The 18,762-nt window shown below is 41.7% G+C and overlaps 1 protein-coding gene across 1 annotated transcript in view; it reads right to left on the bottom strand.

The window, feature by feature from the left end:
* Window positions 1–2,989: 2,989 nt before the first annotated feature.
* Window positions 2,990–18,762, bottom strand: part of SLC27A2 (solute carrier family 27 member 2) — a 54,926-nt gene continuing 39,153 nt past the window's right edge. Inside the window, exons 6-10 of the mRNA XM_090270586.1 lie at window positions 10,481–10,571; window positions 9,697–9,895; window positions 8,191–8,288; window positions 4,340–4,470; window positions 2,990–3,447 (exon numbers count right to left, since the gene is read on the bottom strand). Coding sequence (XP_090126712.1) covers window positions 3,271–3,447; window positions 4,340–4,470; window positions 8,191–8,288; window positions 9,697–9,895; window positions 10,481–10,571 — 696 coding nt within the window. The 3' untranslated portion in view covers window positions 2,990–3,270. The remainder of the gene's footprint in view (window positions 3,448–4,339; window positions 4,471–8,190; window positions 8,289–9,696; window positions 9,896–10,480; window positions 10,572–18,762) is intronic.

The following is an 18,762-nucleotide window of genomic DNA, read 5'->3' as shown; positions in this document are numbered from 1 at the left end:
CTTCCTTTTAGAGGTCTTTCCAGTCCGCCTGCCTTGAATGTCTGACCTGACTTCCTAGATAAGAGGCTCAGAAAACATCACACTAGCGCTGAGCTCGTCCCTTCCTCCATAACAGGCACCCACTAAACGCTTGTAGAGTGAATGTAGGATTGCTTCTTGGCCTTTTGGCTCAGATCAGGTGTGGAGTGGATGTACAAACCAGCAGCACATCAACAAATCATGTTTTAGGGTGGGTCACTGCACTTCATTAATTTATCCATTTTTATACTGATTCTCATTAGCTTCCATTTCATACACTGACATTTCCTAGTTTTATCCCCAAATTATTTTTGTGCCCGTAGCATCCTATTTATGCACTGGTTACATGTTTCCAAATAATACATTTGAAATCGGAGACCTGTTGAATGATGTGTATGGATATCAGCATATGTTTTTAAAAATATCCATTTGTACTTTTAGTTTATCCTATTTTTTAATCCTTATTCAAGGATATGTTTATTGATTTAAGTGAGAGGAAGGGGGAGAGAGAGCGAGCAAGGAAGCATGAGAGAGAAACATGGATTGGTTGCCTCTCATATGCACCCCACCCAGGGACTGAACCCGCAACCTGGATACGTGCCCTGGCTAGACACTGAGACTGCAACCTTTGGTGTATAGTACGACGTTCCAACCAACTGAGCCACCTGGCCAGGACCATTTGTACTTCCAAATTATGACTTGTGCAGGTATTTTCATGGGCACAATTTCTAACTCTTTTAAAAGAGAAAACTCAGTCTTTGGGGTTGATTATCTGGAACAGGTAATGACTGAATTTTGTGTATACACTGAGGTATTGAGGATATTGTGCTGACGCCTCTATCCACCACAGTACCTGGCCAGAATTACCAAGGTTTGGGGAAGTGGGGGGCTGAGGGAGCCACTGGGCTGGGAAAGAGTTTGAGTTTCTAACTGGAAAGTCTAAAAATGTCAAAGGGTTCGGCTCCCAGTAGGCTCTGGTTACTGGAATACTATGTTTCTATAAGTGCTATGACCGTTCATCCAAAAAGATGTCCTCTGTGACAAAGAACGATGATGACCTCTGCTTACAACTGTTTCCTTTAGCGGGATTCCAAGTATAATAATACAATTACACAACATGATACAGTCCAAAACAAAGGTCATGCTGTCTCCCATCACTTGGGTTCAAATTCTCACTGGGAGATCAAGAAAGCAGACAGAGATACTTAGAATTAAAAAAAAAAAAAATTCTTAAGTGCTGACTCACAAGCAACAATCTGTCTAAATTATTCAGAGTCTGTGATATTCAGTCAGCATCTTCCTTAGGCCACCCTCAAGTCCCTTATGCATTTTAAGTGCTCAGGAAGTGTTTATTGTTGGTTATAATGACAGGGGCAGAGATTCTGGTCATGAGTCTTCTTAGGAGGCACCTAAGAGAGTGGAGAGAGTTTTAAAAATATTTCTAGTACTGTTTCAGGTGTGGGGGTGGCCACCCCTCTTGTCCCTAGAGGATCCCTAGATGTGTTTGCCTGGGCTCTTATGGGGATTAAATTGGGGGTGAATTGGGTATCCTTAGCTCCTGCTCACCTGAAGATGTCCTCTAGGGAAGGAAACTGCACTTGTTTTAGAAAGGCTGGGGTAAACTTGGATTATACTTCCTGGATGTGACTTAGTGTCCATGATGTTCCCATGACCTAGGACAAGCTCTGGTAAAGAACATCTTGTCTTGCCCTGACCAGTGTGGTTCAGTGGATTGGCCATTGTCCTGAAAAGCAAAAGGTCACTGGTTCAATTCCCGGTCAGGGCACATGCCTGGGTTTTGGGCCAGGTCCCTGGTTGAGGGCATGAGAGAGGCAACCAGTTGATGTTTCTCTCACACATTGATTCGATGCTTCTCTCCCCATCTTTCTCTCTCCCGTCCCTTCTCTCTCTCTCTCTCTAAAAAATAATAGTGATAAAAAAAAGAATCCTGGAAGTGCCTGACCTGTATTCCCACATGATCGTCGGCAGCCGTCCATCTCGAGAGACGATGGTGTAGCTTCTTAAGAGTCTATCTGCACCGCCGAGAATGGCTGTGCAGTCCGACTCGGGAGTGACACGGTATCTGTCTCCTCCCGTGTTGAATCAACATCTTGCGATGACGCTGGAGTGTCCTCTCCAGTGGAGCTGAAGCTACAGAGCCTGGGCAGGTTGATATGGAGGGTCTGCTGTTGCCCATGCAGCAGACCCCCCCCCTCTCTTCGCAGCTGAAGGGTCCAAGGGAAAGACGGAGTCGATACAGCTTGGCTTCAGGTGCGCCGCAGGAGTTGCCGGTGTTGACTACAACATCAAACCGCCTTAGGGACTCCGGCTCCGGATTTTCTGTCGGGGTTTACTCCCTTAGCCTTTCCCCAGAAGAGGTATGCTGCAAGGCAGCGGAGGTTTTTTGGAGTCAGAGTTTTCCTTCTCTGATGTACCCTGACTGGAAGATCGAACCAGCGACACTTAGCTCGCAGGCCGACGCTCAATCCACTGAGCTAAACCAGCCAGGGCAATCCCACATGATAATAATCTACCAACTGAGTAGTGGCTGTCCTCAAGCTTGCCACTTTCATGACCTGCTTCCCTTCACTGCATTACCAATGTGAATCCTGAAGAGACTTGATGTAACTAAAAGATATCTACTGAACACATTTTATGTATAGAATATCAATGCTATTGCTTAGTCTTCTTTAGGAACTGTGGGTAGCATACTCACCTTTTTGATAATGCTCTTTTAGACTGGTCAGTATGCCATTCAGTGGAGAGAGTCAGCCTTACACTGGAGCTGAATTTCCTTCCACTGGGCTGTTCCTTGGTGACATACCCCCCCACCCCCCAAACTCCTTGCCATAAATTACCTAGAATGCCACTATCATTATGAGTGAGGCACCTGTGAAAGTTACCAATGAGTTTGTCAGGTTCAGTGTATGCATTTAGAATAAAGTAAGGAAAGAGAGTGACATTTCATAGGTTGGCATTCATCTACTTTATTACATATTAAAAAAATAATGCCCTCCCTCTAACAAGCTTAGTTTGCAAATACAAACAGTAGGTGCACAATGAAAAATAATTATCTCTAAATCTTTTCACTTGCAAAGGTTCAGGTATAATTTAGAAAGGCCTCCCCCTCATTGGTATGCATAAAAATGCACCTCACAATCTTCAGTCAAATTACAGTTGTATTATATCAAGTGGAAGTACTAGATCCATTCAGTTTCTTTCTGGAAATATGAGTTATCATCCTGAGAATATTCAGAGTTTCAGAGTTTCAGCATTTATGGCATTGTAAATGTCCTCAGTCATAGGCACATACATATTTGCCTTGTCATCCAAGAAATACAAGGCATCTTTGATGACTGCAGGGTTAAAGCCCTCCTCCACGAGGTTCACCTTGCGGTGTTTAAAAGTTCCAGTAATCTCAATGGTGTCCTGAAAAACATCAAACAATTGCCATTGTTGTAGTGTTTTGCAAACAGATTAGGGTGCAGGGGAAGGGGTGGAGGTGGGGCAGTGGGGCTGGCATCTCTGGCTCCTTGGAGAGAAGTGAAGACCCTTTTTCTGACAGGGATATGTACATACTGTTTTCCAGAGCTCCACTAGGGGGCCCTTTGTCAAGGTTTTTCCATTTCCTTAAAGCTTTAAGATGAGCTTTAAAAATTGTTTTTTCTTCAATTAATAGGTGATGATCTGAGGCTATTTCAATTTTCATATCTCTCAACCATTTCATTGTAAAGCAAATGTCACTGCTTTCTGAATATCAACAGAAATAAGTTTATAGCTGCAGCAATGTCTGGTAATTGAACACTTCTCAACTTTTCAGCACCATAAAGCTCCAAGTTCAAAAACGAATGTTGAACTAACCAAGGGGTTAATGTTTGAGAAAGGAAGGAAAAAATCCCTCCAGTGCTGACAGCTAAACCTTCAGTAGTCCCAGCTGGCTAATGATGCCCAATTAAATTTCACACCATAGAAAGGTGCAGGACTTCAATGGATTTTTTTCATTCTTCAAAACAGAAAACAACAAATAGGAGCGTTGGAGCATTTCTAAGTGCCTGTCACATATCCTTAAACACAGACTTTGTGAAATATTTGCTAATACTGCTGCTGAATGAACTGGCCTGTAAATTTTAGGGAGAAAGGGATTAGAATTTGGTCTCTGCTAGTTACATATTTCTGATATTTCTGCTTCCTTACTGAGCTTCCTGGAAAGGGTAGTGAATATTTGGCCAGTGTGGTCACCTTGGTAGAAGGGGAGTTGTTGCCTAAGAGATAGGGGTCTCCATGAGAGAGGATAATTGAACTTGATAACAAGAGGCGTCACCTGTATCCGCAGAAACCGGGGCCTTGCATAACTGGGCAGGTAATCTGCAACGTGCCTAAAGATTTTTTTTCCATCAAATTCATAGTCTTCCTTCATCCTGATCGAGGCCATGCCAATTCGACCCTCGTGACCTAGAAATAAAGTGAGAAATATATTAGATGTGTTGTAGCTATTTCATTTATAATACTTTTCTGTTTTAAAGAACAGTGGACTGAGATAACATTATGGCATAAGCTTCTTTTGCTTAGTTGGAATTTGTATTTCAAACATGTTAAAGTTATTCTTAAGTAAAAATACTATTCTACTACTACTAGCAGCTATACATTGATTAAATCTTTATTATATGACAGGTCTCATGGACCTCACAATAACTATGAAGAGGTTCAAACGTTATATCCATTTACAAATGTAGAAGCTGAGGCTCAAAGACATGCAGAGACTTGTTCAAGTTCACACAGCAAATATTAGGCAGGGCCACAAACGGAACTGAGGCAGTATGGCTCTAGATCTCGTGCTTGTAATCACCATCCTTCTTAGCAGCCTCGATGAAAACACTTGAGTGGGGAAAGGGTCAAACTGGTGGCTAAAGAAATTTTGTTTTGACTCCAGCACAAAGTCCTTGCTCCACTCATGAATGACTGAGCTCAGGATGCTCTTTAGATTGCAATGTCAGGTGTCTCGTGCTTCTAGGCACAAACATCACCTTTGAGTCTTATGTATTTAATCAAGGTTCCTAATAGCTTTGCCTTTATGCATTTTAGAGAAGCTGTGAAGAGGAGGTGAAGGCAAGGTGCAAGGGCGAGCTGCTCTGTGCCCTCCACTGACGTCAGAGGTTGAGTTGTCCACAGAGAAAACATCCTAACAGCTTTCTTCCCTGTCAGGCAGGGCAGTAAGTGGAGAGGTGTTTAGAACAATTACCACTGTTTTCTTGTGAGGACAGTGGTAATTAGGTACTAATCTATCTTCTACCTAATCCAGTAGCCCTAGTGGGAGCCCAGGTCCATTTCCCTGAACTAAGCTGTAATCAGAGGAGGAAGGAGCCGCCCTTCCTCACCTGGGCCCCAGCTTACAAAATCTCTCCCATGATGATTGTGTGTTTACCTACAGCTCCAAAGGAGGCAGAAAACAAGAAGAAAAATGAAAAGAAGGGAAACACACTCTCATTTTATTTGCCTCTGCAGGACACTGGACCCTCTTTCTCTCAGGGTCCCTGGTAGCTCTCTAGAAGGCTTCTCAGGAATCTCAAATGTCTCCAATAATTTTCTTTTAACATGAAGATAGAAGCTGAGGCAACAGAAGAAATCTGCAGTGCTGACTGGCTCCCTGCTTCTTGCTCTGGCATTCACTGGGAAGTGAGTGAGCCTGTTGGGTTTCAGGCCTCTGTCCTGACTCGTGGAGGCTGGTTCTGGGCTAGTTCGGTTCCAGGACTTCGGTTCCAGGAGAGCGGTTCCAGTCTGCAGCAGTGCTTGCCAGGGCTTCTCTGGCACTGCACTGTCCAACATGGTGGCCACTGGTCACATGTGGCTATAAGAATTGATTATAATTGAAATGAAAAATTCAGTTTCTCAGTTATGCTGCCCACATTTCAGTTGCTCAAGAATCACAAGGTGACTACTGGATACCATTATTGGACAGTGAGGATACAGAACCCTTTCGGCACTGCAGAAAGTTCTATTGATAATAAAAGTTCTAGAAAGTAGTTAGATGGTTCTCACACCTAGAAAAAGTTAACTCCATTCTGAGCCCAAACCTGTAAGTTCTCTCCTGGTCCAAAACTGAGATCTGTGAAGGCCCTGTGAAGAGCACAGAATCAGAAAGCTAGGAGAGACTTCAGAGGCTCTGATCTCTGGAGTTCACCTCTAATTTGTCACTGCTGTGAGAATTCTCACAGAATCCCAGGTGGACATCCTGCCTCTTTACACACTCCAGCTGGCAGGACACTCCCTATCTCAGGAGACAGTCCATTCTATTGTTGGTTCCTCTGCTTACAGGAGAGTTCTCAGGCTAAAATTTGCTCTTTGGTCATTTCAACCCATTGGTTTTCATTCTGCACATTGGAACAACATGAACACACTGGCTCCTTGTTTTAACTGACTGTCTCCAGTTATTTGGAAACCATCAGCTTTCTCTTCTTTGTCCTATATCAGTGGCTCCCAAACCTTACTGGTCATTAGACTCACTTGAAAATTTAGAAGAAACATGAAGATACCGAGTCTCAAACCTCAGCGGTTCTGATCCATTAGATATGAGCTTTAAAAAGTTTCCCAGATGATTCTGAGGGTTGCCCAGGTTTTTGGAACCAGGAGGCCTCTGTGCTTCTCAAGACTTTAGTGTTCTTTTGTTTTTTTTTTTTATTGTGGTGAAACACACAATTAATTCATCATTTTTAACCATTTTAAGGTGTACAATTCAGTGCCAGTTAGTGCATTCACAATGTTGTACAATTATCACCAGTATCTAATTCTAGAACATTTTCATCATCCCCAAATCAGACTTCAGTGTTTTTAAGAATCACTTAAAGGACTGTTGAAACACAGCTCCCTGGGCCCCACCCCAGAAAGTCAGATTCAGTGGGTCTGGAATGGGCCTGAGAAATTGCATTTCTGACCAACTCGTGGGTAAGGCTGATGATGCTGCTGTTCAGGGATCCATTCTGAAGAGCATTGGGTTAGGTCCTTCTGTTCTATTTCCCAGATTCTCTCACCTCCTCTTACACATTCTTTTGTGTTGTTACTGTTTTAAAATCCAGCATCTGAAAGTGTGTGCAACATTCCAGGTGGGGCCTGTGAGAGCCCAGTGTGAGGGCATGGCTGACAGCCACGCGTGTGTTAATCCAGCCCAAGGTCCGCATGAGCAGTAGTTGCAACCCCCATGCTCTGTGACCTGAGATGTGGCTACACCTCCCATTGTGTCACTGCCATGAGGCCAGAGAGGAACAGATAAGAGAAAGTATTGAATGTTCTTTAAAAATAAAAGGACAGCACAAGGTCATGTGAAACCATCACAGCTCAGGAAAAAGGGACTTTGGGATTTCCATTTTGAATAGAGGTGGGAATCCCAAATACTGAGTTCTGGGGGAATACTAACACCCCTAGCACCTTATATTTGGACAGTGGTTTGGAGGTTCCAGTCCTTCCTGACAACAAAAATTAGAGTGATTTTTGTCCCTTCTGTGCATATGTATCTGGTAAATATGTTTTACTATTTATGGAATTGAAATAAATTATTTCTCTTGACAATCTTTAACTACAGGACTGGTGTTATCCCTAATTTTAGTGATTTGCCCGAAGTCAAAGAGCCAGCAGGTATTGGAGCCGGGACCCAGAATCAGACCTGGGCGCTCCCCACTGTGCTGGCCAAAGCAGATCTGCAGAAGGAGGCTTGGTGACTCCTCTCTGTGTCATGGTTCTGAAACTCAGTCTGGTGCTCTGGGTCCAGAACCTGCTTTGAAAGAAGAATCTGGACAAAATCAGCTTCTTTCCATTTTTTCTCTTAGCCACTGCATTTGCTTTTATCTGTGTCTTGCACATCATTTCCCAGCCATCCAGTCAGTGGTGCATCTTTTCTTGAGGAGTGCCAAACACAGCACGGACCTGGCGTCCTGGGGAGATTTGGCTGCCCTGAGAGCCCAGCAGCAGAGCTGAGCCACAGAGGGAGGCCAGGTTCAGATCTATTGACCTGGCTGATTTATAAAAGAACACAAACCAGATATAGGCCCCTGATTCCCAAGTGGCTGAAAGAGTTGTCTGCCAGCTGACAGGAGAAAGCAATGACATACTTTGCTCTGGGGTTAAAATTATATTCAGTTACAGTATGGATCTAGGCACAGACATGTAATGTTTTGTGCTTACCTGGCACAGACACTCCATAAACATTCACTTCTTGGACAAAATCAACTAGTCCTAGTATGTCAGCGACTTCAGTGGTGGCCACATTTTCCCCTTTCCACCTGGGAGAAAAGGCAAGGTTAGCAGAGGTCACTGGTGGTCCCTGGCCCAGGATCGCGATGACAGGGAGCAGGGGGTTCCCTCCGCACCTCTGTGGGATGGCTGCCCTCTATATCTCACATTGACCCCCAAGCTCCCTGACTTCGTCATGGGAGAGGCATCCTGCTTGAGTAACAGAAGACAAAAGCATAGACCTAAACAATGAAACGTGAAATTGCAGACCAGCCGGAGGAAACATGATGCACAGAATGATGTTGTTCTAATGTTAAAATACAGACTTGGCTTAAGAAAGGCACTGGAAATAAAAAATAAACCCTCAATGAATTTTTGCTGTATTAGGTCTCTCAGTGACCTCATTCACTAACTTTGGTTGCTACTTAACTCAGTTAGCGAACTTCCGTTTAATAAATTTTCATACTTGTATTTCAGGGCCTCATGGCAATGAGAAAGCTTTTAATAAGAAAATATACAGTTTGTTTGCAGGGCGACTACAATGTTAGTGCCTAAGCATGTGCTATTTTTCACTTCATAAAGTTATGTTTTACACATAAAAAATTCTTTAGATCTCTCAGAAGTATCTTTTCAGTAACATGAAGTTGTCATAAAATAATAACAGGGATCCTGAGTCATGGAATATTACAGATGGATCACTGAAATCCTCATTTCATGGGTCGAGAAAGGCTACCTGCCTTGCTAACATGGATGGTCAGGGGCAGAGGTGAGCCTGGGAGCTCAGTTCTCCTCATTCATACCCCCACACTTTCTACTACAGCCAGATAACTTCCCTCTCTCCTTCATCAGTTGACACAACAAGTAATTATGTGTGTCATGCACTGTGCCAGGAGCTGGGACCTGGCCTCAGGGCGTTTGTGAAGGAAGGCAGCTGACGAAACAACGGTGTTATGACGCTGGAGGACTGTGCTGCTGTTGGGGATTAACTTCATAGTTTATTACCATGTCTTTCAAATGGTTGCACTGACTTGTGTGTTCTGTGGGAAACCACCTGGTTGGGGATGGAGAGTGGGAAGCAGGGGGCAAGGGGAACTCGGAACCCCTCACCTCCTCTTCAACTAAATCAGCTCCACCTTAATTTGGATTTGATTTTTATCTGAAGAAAAGCCCCATAATTGAAAACTCTGAAAACCCCTGGCTGTCCCAAGAGTGGCCAGTAATAATGGAGGAATTGGATGGACTAAGCTATTTAGATTTCAAAAATCAGACACAGATCTTCCGCCTTATTGTCATGTGTGCATTGTAAAGTGACCCCTCCTATATTTTGCTCCTTTGTTTCTAGGAATACAGGAGGTTGAACTGACATGCTAAGAGAGACTATAACCAAAGTGGAATGTAATTCCAATTTAGGAGTAAGCCAAATTGCGCATGTTTTTCAATGATTCACGAGAAACCAACCGGAATGTATCTCCAACTCTGTCGTGAAAGTAGATGAAATCTTCATGGTCAATCATTAAGAGATCACCACTGTTGAAATAGATGTCTCCTTTTTTAAAGACATCTCTCAGTTTTTTCTTCTCTGTCTGAGTCTTTCCTCCAGCATAGCCACTAAACGGTGTAAGCTGTGTGATTTTGCAAACCAGGAGTCCAACGTCACCTAAGACAGAAGAAAGTAAATTGTTATTTCATGTGCTAGCAGTAGGTAAATTTTATTATTAACCTCCTCTTAAAAGCTGGTACCATGCACCTCATTAGCAGCAAGCTGGCTGTACATATAGATTTATATTCGTATACATCATATACACACATATATACCATGCACACAAAGTACATTATTCTATATGGCCACATGTTTGTAATTTTTAACATGCTAACCTTGTACTGAATAATGATTTATGGACATAATTAGACAGATGAATAGCAGTTTAAGCTTAAAGGTAAAGACTCCCTAAATCTATAATTTTGCAACTAGAATTATATATCCTATTCCACAAATGCTTACCTCACAATCAAGAAATTGTTAAGCTAGGTTTCAAACTATAATTATGTTACAGGTAGTGGTTAAATTAATACCTTTTGGAGTTTCTGTAACTATTTCTGAGAGTACAAAAATAAATCTCTTTTTCCCCTGACTCTGATAAATTTTACCAGGTGTTTGTTTTCGCAGTGATGGGTTAGCTTTTAACAGTCACTTGGTCAAGGTAAGAAAATGACAGGTTAGTTGAATAAAAATCCACAGTACCTTTGGGAACTTTTATGCAATATCCATTTTCATCTCGGACAGGTTCATCTTTCTCCACATCATATTTAATTAGCTCATAAGATACGATACGCTAACAAAATTAAAATAGATCGTTTTGAGCACATATTTTCACAATTTTATTTTTTACCGCTGTATCATGCACAAAGTATATAAAGAACACATATCTTAAGTATACAGCTTGGTGAATTTTATATATGCATACACCCAGATCAAGCTATTAAATATTTGTATTACCTGAGAAAGTTTCTTCCTGCTCCTTTCTGTCAAATTAACCACTATTCTGACTTTTATCACCACCAGGTAGTCTTAAACTCCCGATAAATGAAACAAATATTTGCCTTTGTACCTGCTTCTTTCACTTAACATACATGTGTGATATTCATCTATCCATGTTGATATTTGTTTCAGTTGTTTATTTTTTATTGCCATGTGGTTTTCCTTGTATCAATATACAACAATTTATCTATTCTCCTATTAATGAAAATTTGGATTATTTCCAGTTTTCAACTATTAAAAAGAAAGCTGTTATGAACATTCTCATACATGTTTTTTGGTGGACATGACACAGGTGGGTTTTTAAAATCTTGTATAACCTTAATAGGCCACTGTTATATGTTTTGCATTTCCAGAGACACATTCTCCAATATATATAAGGTTCAGTTGTATAATTACTTCATGCTCATGTTTATAAAGTGATTAAAACTCCATCGTATGTCATATATACTATAATTTAATGGCCTATACATTTAAATTTGTATAATTCAATAATGGCAATAAGTATATTATTTTCTCTATTAAGAGACAGTACAAATATGACAGTATTTAGATGTAATTATTAGCTATGATTACTGTGTCTATTTCAAATTTAAATTCAATTCTATAATGATAAATTAACCAATTATGCACTTTGATAGAGCAGACAACCATTAAAAAGCAAGTAGCATTCATAGTCAACAAATGTAGATCATTATTTGCAAGCATGTAAAAAAAATTGGGTGGTAACTAATGCTTCTTTCCACATCAATTATAGGGCTATCTACCCTGCCCCCTTTTTTTAGTTTTAAAATATATATTTATTTAAACTAGAAAAACTGACAATAAAACATGGCAATCGATAGATGTGATACAAAGATCTAGTAACATACAGCACCAACTTTTAAGGTCCTCAGGTTTGGTTTGAAACAAGTTTCCTTGCAACTCATCATAACAATACAGATAGCTTGCAGCATGCCTCAAACTCAGCTCTGTGCCCTCTCTTGTTTTGAACTGCATTTAGCCTGGGTCTTCAAGGTTTGGGCTAGTACAGGTTGGACTGAAACTAGAGAAGACAGACCCTCTCCACAATGTTCCAGTGGAGAGTAGGAAATTGATTCTCAGTCTCTAGTGGTGCTTCCCAGTAGAATTTTCTGTGACGATGGAAATATTCTATATTTATACTGCTCTACATAGTAATAAAAAAATATTGCTACTGAGTACTTGAAATGTGGCCAGGGTGAATAAAGAACTAAAAAAGATTTTATTTATGCAATTTAAATTTAAATAGCCATACCTAGGTAGTAGCTACCATATTGGATGGCACAGGTGTGGAGGACAATGGAGGCACCTATGTAGTGTAGATTTGGCTGTCATTGTCATTGTACTTGGGAATGCCTAGAGACCAGGCCACAATATAAGGAATGGAATAAAAATAATCATTACAGTTAATAGTTATTAAAGGTTATTATATGACAGGCATTTGGGCTATATCCTCTAATAACTTTTTCATAAATTATTTCATTGAATCCTTTCAGCAATGCTTTACCTTTATCAACATTGAGTTTGGGCTAGGCACTGGGCTCTATATTTTCTCTTTTTAATCTCTGTTTTACAGATAATCAAATTTAGATTTAAGGAACATACAGCTATTTGCCCTAGGTCATTTAGGTAGTATAAAAATATTCTGGAACCTGATCTCTACACTTGATCTTAGCCAAAAGGCAAGAAGCAATGGAATTTAATCTCTAGAGCCAGATCTCTTATGCACACAGATCACTATCCTCTGTAATCTACTGGTCAGTCCCTGGAGACACAGGTTGTTTGGGAGCTCTGGGGTGGCTGTTTTATGGCTGGGCAGGAGGAGTTGCCAGAGACATAAAGACATCAGTGGCTCTTCAAGCCAGTGGAGGCTCAGCATTTGCTGAATATTCCTGAAATTTTGAAGAAACATGGTCATCTGGAAGACTGACTGCTTCAACACAAAAAAAGCAAAGAAATTGTCCAGAGATTCCAGGCAATAAAGAATAAAAAAAATCAATCATATATTTGATAAGAAGTTAATAACCAAAATATATAAAGAACTCATTAGCAAAAACCAAAAACAAACAAACAAACAAAAACCCCCAACAACCCCCCTCAAACAATCCAATTAAAAAATAGGCAAATGGGACTTCCAGCCAAGATAGAGGTTTAGACAGACACACTGTGTCTCCCTCCACATTTGAGGAATACAAATACCTCAAAACTAGAGACAACCAGAAGTTCCATAAAATCAAACTGCATGGAAGTCCAGCAAACAAAGATATAAAGAAGAAATACTCATCCAGACAGGTAGGAGGGGTGGAGCCAGGGCAGAGAGGATGCGGTGTGATGGCAGCAGCAGCAGCGGTGGCAGCAGCAGGCCAGCAGAAAGCACAGTCACATGTTTTAAAAAGTCAGGAGGGACACCTAGGGAGTGTTCCCAGCTCCTCATCAGACCTCGCAGTCCACAATCCCAGCTCCAGGGAAAATCAAGCCTCATTGCTTCTGACTGTGTAGACCAGTGAAGGTTGGAGTGGAGGGAGAAACTGCCAGTCTCTCAGCAGAGTCCACTTGTTTGGAAGGCCCCCACAGTCCTGGAATGTCCACAGACTCACCCACTCTGGGAATGATGGCTAGGGCAGCAGCTAGAGGGGCGCCAGTCCGGTGCAGAAGTGGGAGAGGTGCTTGGAAAAGGGCTGAATGCTGGGCAGACAGCATTGTTCCCTCTTGGACCCCTCCCTTACATACAGCGCCACAACATGGTGAAACAAGTTGCCCTGTACTGACGAATCCCTAAGGCTCCGCCCCTTACAACGTAACAGGAGCAACAGCTCTACCTGGGATGCAGAGGCAAACAAACACAGAAGCCTGTCAGAATCAGGAGACAGAGAAGTATGGCCCAAAAGGGGGAACAGATCAAGGTTCCAGTGCGAGAACTAAGCGATGAGGAGATAGCCAACCTAACAGATGAGGAGATAGCCAACCTAACAGATGCAGAATTTTAAACACTGGTGATAAAGATGCTCATATACTTGACAGATATGCTTGAGCATGGCAAACACATAAGAGAAGAAGTGAAGGCTATGCTAAATGAAACAAAGGAAAATCCACACAAAACCAATGCTGAAGGGAAGAAAACCGGGGTTCAAATCAATGATTTGGAACATAAGGAAGAAAAAAACAGTCAACCAGTGCAGAATGAGGAAGCAAGAATTGAAAAAAATGAGGAAAACTTCCCAAATTTTGTGAAGGAATGGACATACAGATCCAGAAAGCATGGAGAATCCCGGGCGAGTTGGACTCAGAGGTGACCACACCAGAACACATCATGATTGAGATGCCAAAGGTGAAAGATAAAGACATAATCCTGGGGGCAGCAAGAGAGACGTGGAGAGTTGTCTACAGGGGGGTGCCTATAAGACTATCAGCTGATTTCTCAGAGGACACTTTGCAGGCAGGAAGAGACTGGCAAGCAGTATTCAATATGATGAAAGGCAGCCTGCAACCAGGATTACTCTATCCAGCAAAGCTATCATTTAGAATGGAAGGGCAGATGAAGTGCTTCCCAGACAAGGTAAAGCTAAAGGAGCACATCATCACCAAGTCATTATATGAAATGTCAAAGGGACTTACTTAAGGAAAAGATCAAAACTATGAACGTTAAAATGACAACAAACTCACAACTATCAACAACCAAATCTAAAAAATAAAAACAAAATCCAACTAAGCAAACCAGAACAGAAACAGAATCAGAGGTATGGGGATCATTTGGAGGGTTATCAGCTGGGATGGGGAAGGGGGAGAAATGCGGAAATGGTGCAGGGACTAAGAAGCATAACCAGTTGGTATGAAATAGACAGGGGGAGGTTATATGATTTCAGGAGAAGGGGTGGGCTGGGTGGGGGGAAGCAATGGGGGAAAAATGGGACAACTGTAATTGAAAAATAAAATTAAAAAAAAAAAAAAGAAAGAAAAGAAAAGCTCTTGCCTCTGGTGACAACATCGTTATTTGAAGTTCAAAGATTTTCACAATTGAACAGGTTCTTTTTCTTCTAAGTGCAAGTAAAATTAAATTAATTAATTTTTAAACAGAATCTGTTGTATAATAACTCTGTTCTCCTAAAACTAGAACCCAACTTTCCCCTTTCACTCTGTATATTTGCAGAAAAAAATGTCCAGAGTGATGTTCATCTAGTTTAATGATGATTATTTCTGGGTGGTATATTTAGAGATAATTGTCACTGCCATCTTTGTATTTTCCTATATTTGTTTAAAAACTTAAATCATTCTTTTATTTTTGAAAAAAAAAAAGAAAGAGTAATTTTTCTTAAAAAAGGAAAACAAAGAGCAGCTAAAGCTGCTAACAGCGAAAGTATTATCTTTCAGGTTGTGGCATGTAGATGATTGCCACCTTCTTCCTTCTTCCAAGAAACACTGTATATTTTTTAATGTCCCTCATTTGTAACCAATATGTTAAATACTACTTTGATTGATTTGTTTTTTGAAATTGCCCACAGTGCCTAGCATAAGCAAGGCACATGTTCATGTTCATTAAAATTTTTATTGATATATTTTTGCTAAAATTCCCCAGGGAATGTTCACTATTATCAATGATAATAAAGATTTTAAAATATGCTTAAAAAATATTATTCACCCATAAAAAGGAAATCTTGCCATATGTGACAACATGGATAGACTTTGAAGGCACAATGCTAAGTGAAATAAGTCAGCTACAGAAAGATAAATACCACATGATCTCACTTATCTGTGGAATCTAAAAAAAAAAAAAGAACTCATATATTTAGAGAACAGATTGGTGGTTGCCAGAGAACAGACTGGTGGTTGAAGAGTGGGTAAAAATGGGTAATAATGGTTCAAAAGTAGAAACTTTCACTTATAAAATAAATGAGTCCTGGGTATGAGGACAATAGTTAATAATAGCATATTGAATATTTTAAAGTTGCTAAGAGAGATTTTAAAAGTTCTTATCACAAGAAAATACTGTAACTATGTGAGGTGATGGATGTTAACTAGACCAACTTATTGTGGTGATCATTTTGCAATATATATTAATATTGAATCATCTTGTACCCTTGAAAGTAATATAATGTTATATGTCAACTGCAAAGCAGTTATTACGTGAACACAGTGTTCGCAAGGTAATCCTTCTTAACCCTGGCTGCAAAGCTTTCAAAACAAACTAACAAAAAACAAAAACAAAAAACATGCCTGGGCCCTACCTCAAGACACCTGCATCCAAAGCTTAGGGCACCTGTATATGTAAAAAGTTCCTCAGGTAGTTGTAACCCACAACATAATGAAAAAGAAATACCACATTTCACAAACAAGACGAGCACACTTTCTTTTTGTATTTCTCTCTCTATTAGGGACCCAACTTCCTTGACCTGGTTCAAGGTGTATTAATCATGCTCCTGGATCATACTATTGTGACTCATACTATAAATCCCAGTCCTCTATCTGAAGCACTTATTACACCTATTTTGACAACTTCAATCTTGTCATGTCATATCTTATCTTCTGTCACTGAGTTTCTCTTTCTTTCATTTAAACAACTCTTTGAGATGTTACATATGTAACTTCTTGAATTGGGGCTGAGATTTTCTTTGTTTCCACTGCTCATTCCCAGCCCTTAAAACTTTCACTGAGAGTCTCAATAAGGCTTCTTGATGGGTAATTAGGACATTCTCCAGTCTCCTTGAAAGCTGTCAAGTGTAAATGGAAAAATATCTTGTGCTGTCTCTAGAAAATGTCATGATTGAGAGAGACATGCTTAGACTCTGGTTGTCACCAGAAAGCTTTAAGGACTTAAGATTGACTTTGGAAGCTGATAAAAGCTCCTTAGAGAAACAGCTTGGTGCCTCGCTTATGCAAATGATTCATGGCAGTCTTCCCAGGTAAGAAACAAAGGTTTCTTTCCTGGGAGATGGCAAAGAAAGGACCTCAAGACATTTTTGGGGACCTCAAGAACTTGAGTAATTCCCTCAAATCTATAGATATTGCAGGCAAAGCCTGATGGCAACTATATGGCTTGGCTTCTTTGCCCTGAGAGGCTAAAAGTTCAACCTGGAGATTCATTATGAGATTCCAGCAAAGAAGACCTAAGAAAACCTATGACCCATTACTATGCAAATAATCAGGCCAAAATGCAGCTGTATTTAATGCAGTAAATAAATTGTTCCTAATTTGGCTTATTAATAAAAATGAGGATGGACGGACTAAGATGGTGATGGAGTAGGTGGAAGCTACACCCACCTCCTCCCAGGACCAAACTGGAAGTACAACTAAAATATAGAGCAATCAACCTGAATAACCAGCTGAAGACTAGCCAACGAGAAGTCTTATAATCAAGGATTTACAGAAGAGGTCACATTGAAACTGGTATGAATCGTGGAGACCCAAAAAAGGCTGGCTCCACTTCAATGGCAGTGGCTGAGGTTCCAGAGGGATATCTCAGCTGTGGAGTGGGGGTTCCCTCTGATGAGCATGGGATCTCAAGCCCAAGGTGGGCTCCCCAGTCCAGAGCACAAGAGCCTGCAAGAGGTACCCACATGACATCTGGCTGTGAAAAGTAACAAAGTTTCTGTCCACCAGGGAGACACAGAAGTCTGTTATAAACTCTGGCAGTTTGTTAAAGGGCCAACACACAAAATCTCTTTTGTAGCCATGTACCCTGGGCCCTGGTGGAGGGAGAGCAGAGAAGGCTATAGTCGTATGAGAAGAGGCTGGGGTTTATGGCTCTGGGAAGAGAGCTGAGGGGTCAACCACTGGGACACCCTGTGCTGAGTCACTCTACTGCACCATCTTTCTTGTGTGGAGCATGTTCCTCCATGTGACATCAGCCTGAAGGAAAGCAACTGCCTTACCTTCTGGTCTCCCTGTCAACCCAACCTGTGGGGCTATTTCCCTGCTAAGGAGTCAGCAGCCTGGGCCAAGGTTTAGATGTCTGGGCAGACTCAAAGTGGTGTCAGTTGCTGACTTGTGTGTCTTAGGGGTGGAGGCCATTTCACCCACTTTTCTGCAATCCTGACTGGCACCTCTCCTCACTATAGATCCATTAGCTCCACTCTTGAAACTCCTGGTGGCCCACCCTCTTGTCCCTTGGTGGCTCCACCCTGCTGAGGTCCGGGCAGAATCTGGAAATGTTTGAGTTGTGTGGCTCTGAGGCTGGGACCACACCACTCAAATTACCCCAAGCCTGACTGGCACTTACCCCCCTTCTCAGTTCCCAGTGGACCCTTCCTGCTGAGATCAGGCTCCTGACAGAATCTGGGAAAGACTGAGTTGTACAGCTCTAGAACAGGGGGAATTTTTCTCTCACATGCCTGACTTGTACAGAGCCTTCCCTTCAAGGTTTGGTCTGTTTAGGCCTGATAAACTGCTGGTCTCATCCTGATGACTCCTTCACACTCACCCTAACACAAAGGTGTGTGAGAATCCATGGGTGGCCTCAGACTGAACACTGGCACCAAGATTGAACCCATATAGATCTGGGGAACATATCTCATCCCTACCTGGCGACTCACTGAGAACCTACTGCATACACCTCTAGTACCACAGAAGCTCTTTCAGTGACTCATCCTAACAGGCAGCTGGCAGATGGAGACAGGTGGGTGTGGACCTCAGGGTTCTGAGGAATTTTTGCTGACCTGCCACTGGGTCCAGTGCTGGTAAAAGCAAGCCTTGGTGCACAGCTTAATTCTCCCAGCATGCACCCAGCAGAGGCAGCCACAAGCTGTAGGTCACTTTGTAGCTACAAATAGGTTGCCCAGGGCCAGTCACAGGCAGCATCTGACATTGAAGTGCACCAGAGTCCCTCCCAAGAGGCCCCAGAACCAGCACACCCAGTGGCCAGCTTCAGACAACATGATAGCAGGTTCCAAATAGCTTCACAAGTAACATATCCAAAGAGAGATCTCAGCAGGCACCAGACCCTGCTGAGGCAAATTCCACTCTAAGTGGTCAGC

Source organism: Furipterus horrens, unplaced genomic scaffold, assembly GCF_987537825.1.
Source record: "Furipterus horrens unplaced genomic scaffold, mFurHor1.1.pri manual_scaffold_3, whole genome shotgun sequence".
Lineage (NCBI taxonomy): Eukaryota > Metazoa > Chordata > Mammalia > Chiroptera > Furipteridae > Furipterus > Furipterus horrens.
The sequence above is the reverse complement of the archived record's forward strand: the minus strand, read 5'-3'. Positions and strand labels throughout refer to the sequence as shown.